We start from the raw sequence: 14,529 nt of genomic DNA, 5'->3' as shown, positions 1-14,529 counted from the left end.
TAGCTTTGACCAGAAGGACATTTGTTGGCAAAGTAATGTCTTTGATTTTTAAATGCTGTCTAGGTTGGTCACAGCTTTTCTTCCAAGGAGAAAGCATCTTTCATTTCATGGCTGCAGTCATCACCTGCAGTGATTTTGGAGCCCAAGAAAATAGAGTTTCTTACTGTTTCCCCATCTATTTGCCATGAAGTGATGGGACCAGATGCAATGATCTTAGTTTTCTGAATGTTGAGGTTTAGGCCAACTTTTTCACTCTCCTCTTTCACTTTCATCAAGAAGCTCTTTAGTTCTTCTTTGCTTTCTGCCATAAGGGTGGTGTCATCTGCATATCTGAAGTTATTGATATTTCTTCTGGCAATCTTGATTCCAGCTTGTGCTTTATCCAGCCTGCCATTTGCATGATGTACTCTGCATATAAGTTAAATAAGCAGGGTGATGATATACAGCCTTGACGAACTCCTTTTCCGATTTGGAACCAGTCTGTTGTTCCATGTCCAGTTCTAACTGTTGCTTCTTGACCTGCATACAGATTTCTCAGGAGGCAGATAAGGTGGTCTGGCATTTCCATCTCTTTCAGAATTTTCCAAAGTTTGTTGTGATCCACATGATCAAAGACTTTGGCATAGTCAATAAAGCAGAAGTAGATGTTTTTCTGGAATTCTCTTGCTTTTTCTATGATCTAACAGATGTTGGCAATTTGATCTCAGGTTCCTCTGCCTTTCCTAAACCAGCTTGAACATCTGGAAGTTCACGGGTCACTTACTGTTGAAGCCTCGCTTGGAGAATTTTGAGCATTACTTTACTAGCGTGTGAGATGAGTGCAATTGTGTGGTAGTTTGAACATTCTTTGTCATTGCCTTTCTTTGGGATTGGAATGAAAACTGACCTTTTCCAGTCCTGTGGCCACTGCTGAGTTTTCCAAATTTGCTGACATATCGAGTGTAGCACTTTCACAGCATCATCTTTCAGGATTTGAAATAGCTCAACTGGAATTCCATCGCCTCCACTAGCTTTGTTTGTAGTGATGCTTCCTAAGGCCCACTTGACTTCACATTCCAGGATGTCTGGCTTTAGGTAAGTGATCACACCATCATGATTATCTGGGTCGTGAAGATCTTTTTTGTATAGTTCTGTGTATTCTTGCCACCTCTTCTTAATATCTTCTGCTTCTGTTAGGGCCATACCATTTCTGTCCTTTATTGTGCTCATCTTTGCATGAAATGTGCCCTTGGGATTTCTAATTTTCTTGAAGAGAGCTCTAGTTTTCCCCATTCTATTCTTTTCCTCTATTTCCTTGCACTGATCACCAAGGAAGGCTTTCTTATCTCTCCTTGCTATTTTCTGGAACTCTGCATTCAAATGGGTATATCTTTCCTTTTCTCCTTTGCCTTTAGCTTCTCTTCTTTTCTCAGCTATTTCTAAGGCCTCCTCAGACAACCATTTTGCCTTTTTACATTTCTTTTTCTTGAGGATGGTCTTGATCCCTGCCTCCTGGACAATGTCGTGAACCTTGGTCCATAGTTCTTCAAGCACTCTATCAGATCTAATCTCTTGAATCTATTTGTCCCTTCCACTGTATAATCATAAGAGATTTGATTTAGGTCATACCTGAATGATCTAGTGGTTTTCCCTACTTTCTTCAATTTAGGTCTGAATTTGGCAATAAGGAGTTCATGATCTGAGCCACAGTCAGCTCCCGGTCTTGTTTTTGCTGACTCTATAGAGCTTCTCCATCTTTGGCTGCAAAGAACATAATCAGTTTGAAATCAGTATTGACCATCTGATGATGGTCTTCTCTTGTGTTGTTGGAAGAGGGTGTTTGCTATGACCAGTGTGTTCTCTTGGCAAAACTCTGTTAGCCTTTGACCTGCTTCGTTTTGTACTCCAAGGCCAAATTTGCCTGTTACTCCAGGTATCTCTTGACTTCCTAGTTTTGCATTCCAGTTCCCTATAATGAAAAGGACATCTTTTTTGGGTGTTAGTTCTAGATGGTCTTGTAGGTCTTCATAGAACAGTTCAACTTCAGCTTCTTCAGCATTACTGGTTGGGGCATAGACTTGGATTACTGTGATACTGAATGGTTTGCCTTGGAAATGAACAGAGATCATTCTGTCGTTTTTGAGATTGCATCTAAGTACTGCATTTATAACTCTATTGTTGGCTATGATGGCTACTCCATTTCTTCTAAGGAATTCTTGCCCACAGTAGTAAATTATAATGATCATCTGAGTTAAATTCACCCTTTTCCGTCCATTTTAGTTCGCTGATTGCTAGAATGTTGATGTTCACTCTTGCCATCTCCTGTTTGACCACTTCCAATTTGCCTTGATTCATGGACCTAACATTCCAGTTTCCTTCACAATATTGCTCTTTACAGCATTGGACTTTACTTGCATCACCCGTCACATCCACAATTGGGTGTTGTTTTTGCTTTGGCTCTGTCTCTTCATTCTTTCTGGAGTTATTTCTCCACTGCTCTCCAATAGCATATTGGGCACCTACCGATCTGGGGAGTTCATTTCTCAGTGTCCTATCTTTTTGCCCTTTTATTGTCCTAGCAAAGATTTTGGGTCCACAAGGAGTCCAAGAGGAGAACTAGAAGCTATAGAATGAACGTAGAAATACCAGAGTTTGCAGGATAGCCCAGTGGTTTATGAATCATAGACTTATTTCCACAGAGCCTGGTCTGGCCATGCACTTGCCATACAATAACTGTCTAAGAAGTGCTTAGTGGATTGAGGGCAGTGTGTGTGTGTGTGTGTGTGTGTGTGTCTGTGTATTTTCTACCCCTTCATGCTCCTGGGATATTCTACTGTAAAGGAACAGAAGCTACCAGCTGTCTTCCCTACGGATCCCTTGTTGCAGAAAAAATTGCTGTGACCTTGGCCTTCTGCATGGTGTCTCTCTTTTATTCCGATACTATCCATCTACTTCTGGCTGGTCACAGAATAAAGCCATCATTCTTTGTCTTATCAACCAAAGTCTTCCATGAACCTTTTCCACTTTTATCCACCAGCACCTGTCTTCTCCCTTTCTTCCCAACCCTAGGCAGGGAATGAGTGACTTCCTGTCTCCTTAAACTCACCCATGCATCACCTGTGCCTCCCATACTGGGAAGCTATTACTAGCTGCACAGTATCTCCCCACTGAAGAGATGGAGTCTGTTTCTCCACTCCCTTGAATCTAGGTGGGCCCCATGACTGCTGGGACCACTGGGATATGGCAGGAGCGACACTGGCTCTTGGGGTAAAGCCCTTCAGGGAGGCTTCTGCTCCCTGCCTCTCAGAATGCTCGCTCCTTCTCGGCACCCCGCTGACATGCTCTGAGAAGCCCCAGGCACGTGCAGAGGCCACAGGCAGATGTGCTAGTTGACCGCCCCGGCTGTGGTCCCAGCTGTCAGCCACGTGTCACTAAGTCGCCACGTGAGTGAGCCACACAGACACCCAGGCCAGCTGAGCCGTGAGCTGTGAATGTCAGGCAGAAGGCACGTGTCAGACCCCAAGTGAAGACCTCTCCCCTGAGCCCGCTCAACCTATACAGCCATCAAGCCACGAAGTCTTAGAGCAGTTGGTTACACAGGGACAGATAATCAGCAAACTGGCCTTTTCTCCAGTGCCATCTTCCCAATGCTACCCCAATCTAAACCTTCCTCGGTCATGACACTCAACTGTCTCCTCCTCCCCAGAACACCTCTTCCACCTCTGACTACTTATAATAATTGTTTGCACCAATCACGATGGCTTGAGATCCCTGGACCTACTTATCCTTTAAAACATTCAAAAAATAACCTGTAAACAGAATAATTCTATCGTTTCTGAAAATGGAAAACTTGCCATCAATAGAAAGCAACAAAATAAATTAGATGAAACAGATCAGTGTCATTCTAGCTGGACAGTGTTACCTCCCAAAGGGTCTGGGCCCAAGGCAGGTCCTCTTTTAAAAAAAGGAGTGAGTGTTGCAGCCAGACTCTGAGATTCAGAATCCAGGCAGTTACAGCAGACCAGCATCTGAATCCCCGGATCACATGACCATGGTTGTGTATCCTTCAATTCAGCAGTTGCGCGAGCTTCGTGAGTCCTTCACCTTCCTGACTATGGCAGGTGCCAGAGCGCTCCAGTATGCAGCGCTTTGGAAGCCTCCAGCCTTTCCAGTATTTTAAAAGAACAGGGTGCATAAAATCCCTTCCTACCGAAAATGCGGAGTTCTGTTTCTGTTTCTTGCATTGACCCCAGGCTGAAACACCCTGACTTCCGGCAGCTCCTGCTGCAGCTCCTGGATTTGTTTCTTTTATTATTTAAGTAGTTCCTTCAGAGTATTTTCAATGTGGGTCTTTGTGTATTCCACCTTCTAAGGCTTTATTTGTCTAAGAATATTTTTAGTATGACCTCATGTTTGAATGACGATTTGGCTGCCTTTAAAATTCTGGATCGAAAGGGTTCTCTTCTTTCAATTCTTATAATAACATTATTCTTTGACTTCCTTGATCAAGTGCTATTATTGAGATGTATAACATCAGTCTAAATCTTGGCACTTTGTAAGGGAGGCTAGTTCTCTCTGCCCTTTCTCACTGTCTTTCAGCTTTTCAATTTTATCATGATATTTTGTATGGATTTTTCTGCTGTTGGTGACTCCATGAGTCCTTTCAGTATGATTTCATTCATTTTCCTTTAATCCTGGAACATATAATCTCTATTATTTCTTCAATTCTTCCTTATTCTCCATTTTTCGTCTTCTTTCAGGACACCTACTTTTACTCTCCGTCTCTCTTAGATTTTCTTTTTCATTTGTTATCTCTTTATTTTTTTCCTGCTTCCTTCTGGGATAGTTCTCAATCTGATTTTCCTCTTTACTGCATGCATGCGTGCTAAGTTGCTTCAGTTGTGTCTGACTCTTTCTGACCCTATGGACCACAGCCTGGAAAGGATTCTCTGTCCATGGGATTCTCTAGGGGAATACTGGTGTGGGTTGCCATGCCTTCCTCCAGGGGATCTTCCTGACCCAGGGATCTAACCCACGTACGTCTCCTATGTCTCCTGCATTGGCAGGCAGGCTCTTTACCACTAGCACCACCTGGGAAATGTTAATTTAGCTGTATCCAACCTGATGTTTATACCATCTATTGTGTCCTTTATTTTTTTTTCACTACAAATTTGTTTTATTTTCTTTTGCGCAAGAGCCTGATTCAGAGTTGATGTTTCAGCCATATTGGCCCAAGACGTATAATGAGGCGATGTGAAGCATTTCTGAATAAAGAAGTGGAGAAAGGAACAGGCTGAGATAGCAATGCCTCTTTTGTCTCTGGAGCACAGGGTCCAGCTGGATTGCAGAGCTCTGTTCTGCTTGCGGAACGTGAGAACAGAGTGCCTTCCTCTGTGGCGCTTCTGACCTGAAGCTAAGTGGAGGGGAGGCAAGGACTTCTGCCAGGTCGTGTCCTTCATTTTAAACAGTATATCTTTCATGGGCTTCCCTGGTGGCTCAGGGGTAAAGAATCCACCTGCCAAGCAGGCATCACAGTTTGATCCCTGGGTCGGGAAGATCCCCTGGAGGAGGAAATGGCAACCCACTCCAGTCTTCTTGCCAAGAAAATCCCATGGACAGAGGACCCCGGTGGGCTGCAGTCCATGGGGTAGCAAAAGAGTGGGACACGACTTAGCAACTAACCAACAACGATAAGTTTCATAGCTAATCTTTTGCTTTGGTTCTCTGCTATGATTTCTTGTTCTTGCATTATTCTACAAAGGTCTTTCCTTATCTTTTAAAGTATTAATAAAAGTATCATGCTTTACTTCAAAATCTGGTTCCATCTACTTCAATCATTCTGCTTCAGATGACATCTGCTGCTTGATTTACTGTCTTTTAGAACAGTTGTACTTCTTAGGCATCTAATTATTTTGGTGAGTGAATTCAAGTTCCCCTGGGGGAACTTCTCTCAGCCTGGTAATGCGCCCTGTGGAAGAGCCAGAGGCACTAGGAAAAGAAAAAATGAGCCCGGGGGCAGAGAGACACAGACTCCCTCAGCCACTCTCTTCTGGTTGGCACTCTGCCTGTGTCTCTGCAGGCTTCATCTCTGAGTTCCAGGGAGCAGTAGCCTTGGCAGGAGGTCAACTCCGTCGGTGGGATTCTACAGACTGGGGTGGGGGGCGGGGTTGGAAGGGCAGCGATGGGCAAGTGAATACCTGAGCCTTGGTCTGTTTTGATTGATTCCTCATCTCAGCAGGGCTTTGAGTTGCTCCAAGGGCTTCCGTGGTGAGCCAGTGGTAAAGAACTTGCCTGCCAATGCAGGGGACTCAGATTCGATCCCTGGGTCAGGAAGATCCCCTGGAGAAGGAGATAGCAACCCACTCCAGCATTCTTGCCTGGGAAACCCCACAGACAGAGGAGCCTGGTGGGCTGCAGTTCATGGGGTCACAAAATAGTCGGACATGTCTTAGCGACTAAAAACAACAATAGACCCTCCCAGGGCTGTAGCTGCCAACTTCTGCACTGCAGGGACAGGAGGCAGTGACTGTCCCAAGACAAGGAGCAGGGACCCAAAGTGAGTAAGTGTCCTTAGAGAACAGTGCAGAGGTCAGTCACTCATTCCACACTGAAAGTCTGTGTACCAAGGCGCTGTGCTAGATGATGGGGCAGACCATGGGATATGGTCCCTGCCATCACGGGGTTCATGCTCTGACAACAAACTAACAGACCCAGCCTAGTGCCCTACTAAGGTCCCCATCCCGGCCCTGCCTTTCGAGCATCTCAGTTAGTCTTTCTAAGCCTCAGTTTCTTCATCTGCACAATGGAGATGATAAAAATATCATCTTGCTTTTCTTTAATAGACATACCTCATGCTTAAAGATAACTAAATTTGTCAACCTTGATTCCAGATTCACATTCTGCCACCTTTTCTTCTGGAGGACTGACAAGATATCGCATTTTCCTCCCACTCTCCAAGAGGGTTAGGTTTTCAAGAGACAGTTCATGCCAAGTGATTACAAATGATTAGCAAATGCCCAGCACACCGAAACCTCTCAAAATTATGAATTGCTGTTATTATTACTATGAGCAGTGACATCATTTCTGGGGATTAGGGAGGAACATGGAGCTGCTTCTGTACAATAAATAAATCCTCTTTTGTCCTCTGGGCAAACCAGTTACCGTTAAGGTCTGAGGCTGGAGAGAAGACCAACGTAGGGCATCTACAGTTTCCACAAAAGAGGACGGAGTGGACTTGGCTCTTGAAAAAATTTTGGTTAAGAAATAGTGAGGAAGAGGGTAGGAGTTGGTGGGGAGGTGAGGAAATAAACCAAGTGACATTTTCCAGAAAGAACTACTAATACCACCACAGGCATTAGAAGTTTGGATAACTAGTCCCTTTTCTGCAGTTTCTTGCCTGTTCTTCTTCTTCTTTTTTTTTTTTTTTCTTAATTGCTGAAGGGCAATACAGGGAGGAGGTTAGGACTTCCTGGAATCTCAGTCTCACTTCTGCCGAACCTCAGGGTCTGCGTCTTTCCAGGACCCAGGAGACCCACTGCCCAGGGCTCACAAGACTTTTGGGGGCTCACAAAAAATGTTTCTTATTTCTTTCAAAATCAGAAGAAAACAGGAACTTTTAGGATGAAGAAAACGTTTAAATGTACCAATACAGTTATTAATATAACTTAATATTTTTTATGGAGGAAGGGGCCCATGAAGGCAAAATGTCGTCCCCAGTTAGCTCTGTGACCACCAGCCCTCTGTGAACCTCAGCAGGGAGCGAGGGAAAACTACTCACATCCTGGGCTGCCGTGGGTGGGAAAAGGCTGAGGCATGTGGAGCATTTAGTGCTGTGTGGGCCCCGGCAAATCCTCAGCAAACAGGCATTAACTGTTAACCATTTCCCTCTGAGACCTGAAGGCTAAAACCTTAGGGATATCTGAAGGAGAGTTAGGGGATCAGGGATGGCAGCTGGGGGAACAAGTTGCACAACTGCATTTTAAATTTTTTATTCATTTATTTTTATTTATTTTTTGGCCATGTGGTGCAGCATGTGGGATCTTAGTTCCCCAACCAAGGATCAAACCCATGCCCCCTGCATTGGGAGAATGGAGTCTTAACCACTTGTGAACCACCAGGGAAGTCCTCATAGGATTAATTTTTATTTTTTCCATGCCACAGGACATGTGGGATCTTAGTTTCCCAACCAGGGATCAAACCCATGCCCCCTGCATTGGAAGCACAGTGACTTAACCACCGGACCGCCAGGGAAGTCCCACACTACTGCTTTTTATTGCACAGCAGACTGAAAGAGATGATCCCCGGTGGAGGAAGAGATGGAAGCTGTAGAAGGTCAGGCCCCACGTGCTGGGGGCTCTGCAAGAAACAGACACACAGCAGGAAAAAGAGGTCTCTCTGAACTTCCGGCACAGGCCAGAGGCAGGTGTTAGTCTTGAAGAATGAGTGAGTGACTGAGTGAATGAATGAATGAATGATGAGTGAACTGTGGAAGAACTGAAACACCCTGATGCTCGTTGGCCTGAACAGCTGACGCAACAGGTCCCAAGACACAAACTTCTCTGAAGGGGAAGGGAAACTCATCTTTATAAGTGAGGGCCTTGGATAGCATCCTCTTTAATAAATTGGGAAACCGAGGCTTAGGGAGGTGATGTGACTTGAACAAAATCCCACAGCTCGAAAACCAAGGCCTCCCTCCCCACTCTGCGCCCCATCCTCCCCTGCTGGCTGAGGCTGCCCTGGCCATCCAGGGTCTGCACAGATGCCTGACATCCCAGGAGCTTCCAACATCGCCCCCTCCACCTCCTCGAGCTGCCCACTGGGTACCATGGACCTGGCAGCCCTGCTGAGGGCCCCAACTGCTCAGGAGTGTCCAGCCCAGGCAGGGGGCCCCTCACCACAGGCCTGGCTGAAGAACAGGCCTCTCCTGTCTTTAGAGATTGGCACACCCCCTTTTCCTTCCTTAGGCCAAGCTGCAGCCACCACCCCCGGGAGCTTCAAACCACAGGAGAGGTTCCAGCCCAGCTGCCACGCTCTGGCCCTACCCCTCAACTGTACTGACACCCAGCCCTGCTGAGGAATCCACGGAGACTTGCTGACTGGTAGGCTCTGGCCTTGGCTCAGTCCCCTTTCTCTCTTCCTGCCTCCTCCTGCCCACGGAGGACCTATCGTCCTGATGAGGAACTCCTCTGAAAGAAGATAAAGAGGGATCCACCCTGCCAGATCCCGAAGCAAAGAGTGGGATGTCAGAAACCCAGATGCCAGTGGCTGCATCAGGAGGCCGGATGGATGGAGGTGCAGAAACCGATAGGGCAGCGTGCTCCATGCTTAGAGGTGGTCCAGGAGAAACAACCCACCGCTGATTCTGGGCTGCCTGCAGAGGCCCTGGCGTGGCGGCCTGCAGGGTACACCCCAGCACAGGCACTGCTTGGCCAGCAACACCTGGCCCAGGTTAGAGAGGTTCCTGCTTTGGATTATTTTTCTCCAATATCAAACATATATCTTTTAAAAAGTAAATTGAACGTATATAATTTGGGGTCTTTATTTTCAACATATATGAGGTGTTTTTTTTTGTTTTGTTTTGTTTTCAATTAAAAAGGTTTACTGGGCAGCTTAAAATCCACTTTATCTTTCTTTTTATAACCTTCCATTCTACTTTATTGGAAGACTGGAAAGTAAAGGGAAGTGTTGTAGCTATTCATATTCCCAGAGAACCTCCCAGCCCACGGCAGTGACAAAGCACTCAGATAAGGGGACTTGAGGTCTCTCCTAACAGTTCTTCACTGGGTGTATCTCATCCTTTCTGGACTCCAGCGTCCTCACCTGAAGGAGCCCTCTGTTGTCTTTAAGGGTTCCTGTAGCACCTACTTCTACTTTATTGACTATGCCAAAGCCTTTGACCTTGACGTGTGGATCACAACAAACTGTGGAAAATTCTTCAAGAGATGGGAATGCCAGACCACCTGACCTGCCTCCTGAGAAATCTGTATGCAGGTCAATAAGCAACAGTTAGAACTGGACATGGAACAACAGATTGGTTCCAAATAGGAAAAGGAGTATGTCACGGCTGTATATTGTCACCCTGCTTGTTTAACTTAGATGCAGAGTCCATCATGAGAAACGCTGGGCTGGAAGAAGCACAAGTTGGAATCAAGATTGCCAGGAGAACTATCAATAACCTCAGATATGCAGATGACACCACCCTTATAGCAGAAAGCAAAGAAGAACTAAAGAGCCTCTTGATGAAAGTGAAAGAGGAGAGTGAAAAAGTTGGCCTAAACCTCAACATTCAGAAAACTAAGATCATCGCATCTGGTCCCATCACTTCATGGCAAATAGATGGGGAAACAGTGGAAACGGTGACAGACTTTATCTTTTTGGGCTCCAAAATCACTGCAGATGGTGATTGCAGCCATGAAATTAAAAGACACTTGCTCCTTGGAAGAAAAGTTATGACCAACCTAGATAGCATATTAAAAAGCAGAGACATTACTTTGGCAACAAAGGTCTGTCTAGTCAAAGCTATAGTTTTTCCAGTAGTCATGTATGGATGTGAAAGCTGGACTATAAAGAAAGCTGAGCGCTGAAGAACTGATGCTTTTGAACTGTGGTATTAGAGAAGACTCTTGAGAGCCCCCTGGACTGCAAGGAGATCCAACCAGTTCATCCTAAAGGAAATCAGTCCTGAATATTCATTGAAAGGACTGATGCTGAAACTGAAACTCAAATACTTTAACCACCTGATGTGAAGAACTGACTCTTTTGAAAAGGCCTTGATGCTGAGAAAGATTGAAGGTGGGAGGAGAAGGGGACGACAGAGGATGAGACGGTTGGATGGCATCACCGACTCAATGGACATGAGTTTGAATACACTCTGGGAGTTGGTGATGGACAGAGAGGCCTGGCGTGCTGCAGTCCATGGGGTCACACAGAGTCGGACACGACTGAGCGACTGAACTGAACTGAACTGAACTGTAGCTCCTATCCCCTGTGATCCTGCAGGATAGGGATCAGACTGGATGTTTCTTTCCTCCTCTCAGAGCCTAGGGGGTCTCTAGGGGCTGACTATCAGGCTGGGAGAAGCAGCACAGTGTCCAGGCCTGCCCCTGAGGTGTAAATTCTACCAGCAGGGGATTCTTCCTTGAGAAAAGACCCTGATGGTGGCAGGAGAGAGGGCAGAGGCTCAGAACGTGTGATTGGGGACATGCCTTTCAAGCTAGGGGATGGGGATTGGATGGGAGACGAGGGTGGCAGTGGGGGGAAGAACTTGGGGTGTCTACATCACTTTGGTAAAGAGATGCTCTCCCTGGAGCATCAAAGATCTCCTCTCGGAGCCAAGAGCCCCAGTCCTTAGCCTGGGTTCATGTATTCCACAGACATTCACTGAACGCCTGCTATGTGCGGGGCACTATGGTAGGTGGGGATATGGTGAGAAAGAAGGCAGGCTTACTCCCTGAGTCTACAAGTCAGTGGGAAACACAGATATCAAATGATTATGAGCAATTATGGAAAGCGCTAAGAGAAAATGCTTTGAACTTGGCTCTTTAGAGAGATACAGTGCCTCCCACGTCCTCTTGATGGGTTTGCCCAAATCTCTCACCTCCACTTCAGATCTCTGCTTTCCTAGTCACTGCAGGGAGATGGGACCCTCAACAGGCTGCCTGCCAGGATGTCAGACAGGCTGTAGGCTCCTCACCTGGCTAAGAGTAGTTCCACCTCGAGGACACAGTTCCCTCCCGGCCTGAGGCGGCAGAGGCCACGGTCCACAGGAGGAGACGAAGGACATGAGAACCGGCTGCAGGGATGAGCTTTGATTCCATGAGAGCAGATTTCCCCAGAGACCCAGCACGATCCCCTGGCCCGGCTCCCCATGAGCCTGGCTCAGCATGCACGCTGACGGGTCGCCCACCTGGCCCCACACTGCCCCCTTCAGCTGCCTCACCAGCAGCCAGGAGGTAGCAGGACGAGGCGAGGGAGGTCCCACTGCCATGAAGGGGCTATGGGAGCCCCTTTCCCGTTTCATCTTCCCTTCTCACCAGGCACCCGCAGCCCTTTGCTGTCTCTTGGCACCCCTGACCCCTGTGGCTTGGGGATGGACACTTAGAGGATGTGAGAAAGGCAGCTGACCGACCCAGATTCCAGCTGCTCCATGTACTTCCATGTGGCCGCTAGGTCAGGATCCCAGGATTCTGTGTGCCTTCCCCTACTCTGCGCTCTGCTGAGCTTATCATGTTGCCCCCCTGCCCCCTCAAGAAGGGGTGCCCCAAATCTGTTGCTTTGGGCTTATTCTTAATCTGTTACACTGTTCCACCCACCTAGACCACTGTCTCCTATCCATACCCATCTGTTAGGGTCTGGCCATCTCTAAATTCACTATTTATTGACTACTTGCCACACGCCAACTGTGGTACTACATACTCACTCATCGTTCATTCATTCAACAAATGTGCAGTGAGACCTACTATTTTTGTTGTTGTTTAGTCTCTAAGTCGTGTCCGGCTCTTTTGTGACCTCAGGGACTGGAGCCCACTAGGCTCCTCAGTCCACGGGGCACCAATAATGGTGAACCAAAGAGACATAGGCCCCTGTCCCCAAGGAGCTACAATCTGGTGGAAATTAATAGCTCATTTTTATTGAGTGCCTATAACATAAAGACCTTGTCCTAAGTACTTTATATGGGCTATCTGACAATCTGTCAAAGAAATTGCCTTGTTTATGGAGTAACGCAAACCATAGAGAAATGCAAAGTCCTGCCCAAGACTAAGTTATCGGCCGCCTAAGGGGCAAAGCAGGGATTCCAAAGCCCAGGCTGACTGATTCCAAAGCTCTTTAGCACTAGGCTTTCTTTATTGGTCGTTCTTTCATCACTCAGTCGTGTCTGACTCTTTGTGACCCCATGGACTGTAGCCTGCCAGGCTCCTCCGTCTATGGGGCTTCCCTGGCAATCTTCTCCAGGGGAATCTTCCCCAGCCAGGGATTGGACCTGTGTCTAACCCAGCAGCTCCCGCACTGGCAGGCGGATTCTTTACCACTAGCGCTACCTGGGAAGATACTCAATCCCACGATACCTGGGAGAATAACCCTCCTGGCCCTCCTCCCAGACTAGAGAGATTCCTAGATCCTTCGAAGCCCGCCTAGTATATGACACACCCTTGTCCTCCTCCTGACAGGTACCAGACCACAGAACGTGTCCCCGCCTCCTTTCTCCGGAGCTGCTGAGTTGGCTGATCTGAACTAGAACCCTGGGTTCTTCCTCCTGGCTGTGGGTTTTCACTGCAGATCTTCCTCCAAAAGGGGCCTCCGCACAGACGCCCATTTCACAGATGAAGCCAACAGAGGTCCTAAGTGGTTTAAAAATCTCTTCTACCTCCTGGCTGGCCGGGTCTCTTTTCTCCTGGGAGTCTCGGTCCCTCCGCCCGAGGCTTAGTGAGGGAGGTGGGTCAAGGAAACAACTCGCCAGCCGGATGCTCGGAATAACACGCCCCAAATGCAGGCTTCTCCGCGAGGGTCGAGCTTGCGACGCGTGTCCCATCCCCATTTCCAAAGCCCGAAAAAGACAACCGACCTCCCTCTCCACTCGGATCACAAACCACCGCCCTCCGGGCGCAGACCCCAGGCACTTCCTCCAACGAAGGGGGATGGGTGGGACTTGGGGACCCCTCACCTTACCTCTCCCGGCTCCCCTCCGAGGATCGCGGCCGGCAGGTGGACTGTGACCCGTCGCGCCCGAGCCGGACCACCCGTGCCCCCGGAGCCTCGGGGTCCCCCGCTTCCCGCGCCTCCTACCTGTTCGGGGGAGCCCCGCGCACCGGCCGCCGCCCTAATCCGCCTCCCGCCAGCGCCGCAGAAGCGGCCCCGGCTCCGGCCGCCCCGGGATCCCGCCCCCGGCCCCGCCCCATCGCGCGCAGGTGATCCCGGGAGGGGCCCCGTTGCCCCCTCGGTCCCTGCCTTGGGGGCCGCCCCAGGGGCGCCAGGCTCGGGGCACTGGCTGGGCGGCGCTTCCCCGCCGCGTCCTCGCGCTTCTCCTGGCCCAGGTCCTTCTTGGGGATCCAGTTCGCCCACCCCCAGCCACTCGGTCCACCAAGGCCACTTCAGCCAGGGCCGAAAGGGAGAAGGAGCTTTAAATACGCCAGGCTAGCTAGATGTGAACTGCAGGGAGTTTGTTAGGTGTCTATTTTTTTTTTTAATAATATTTGTAGCCTTAAAAATTGTTTTATTGGAGTATAGTTGATTTACAAAGTTGTGTTACTTTTACTTATATAGCCAAGTGAATCAATTACACAAATAGTTATATCCACCCTTTATTTAGATTCTTTTGGAATACAGGCCATTAGAGTATTGAGTAGCGTTCCCTATTGTATACAATAGATTCTCATTAGTCATTTACTTTCTATACTAATGTCATCTATTTTATATACAGTAGTGTGTATATGTCAATTCTAATCTCCCAGTTTATCCCTCCCCACTCCGCCATCCCCTGGTAACCATAAGTGTGTTCTCTGTGACTCTACTTCAGGTAAATAAGTTCATTTGTACCCTTTTTTTAGATTACAC

The 14,529-nt window shown here is 47.7% G+C and overlaps 1 protein-coding gene across 4 annotated transcripts in view; it reads right to left on the bottom strand.

The window, feature by feature from the left end:
- Window positions 1–13,826, bottom strand: part of LOC122426653 (non-compact myelin associated protein) — a 45,899-nt gene extending 32,073 nt beyond the window's left edge. The window contains exons 1-2 of one of the 4 annotated variants that reach the window (XM_043445740.1): window positions 13,762–13,810; window positions 6,177–6,318 (exon numbers count right to left, since the gene is read on the bottom strand). In XM_043445740.1, the coding sequence (XP_043301675.1) occupies window positions 6,177–6,209 (33 nt within the window). In that variant the 5' untranslated portion in view covers window positions 6,210–6,318; window positions 13,762–13,810. Of the gene's footprint in view, window positions 1–6,176; window positions 6,319–13,761 lie in introns of all 4 variants that reach the window. The other 3 variants (XM_043445742.1, XM_043445746.1, XM_043445743.1) reach the window with 3 other exon arrangements.
- Window positions 13,827–14,529: the final 703 nt, after the last annotated feature.

This window comes from Cervus canadensis, chromosome 24 (genome assembly GCF_019320065.1).
Source record: "Cervus canadensis isolate Bull #8, Minnesota chromosome 24, ASM1932006v1, whole genome shotgun sequence".
Classification (NCBI taxonomy): Eukaryota; Metazoa; Chordata; class Mammalia; order Artiodactyla; family Cervidae; genus Cervus; species Cervus canadensis.
The sequence above is the reverse complement of the archived record's forward strand: the minus strand, read 5'-3'. Positions and strand labels throughout refer to the sequence as shown.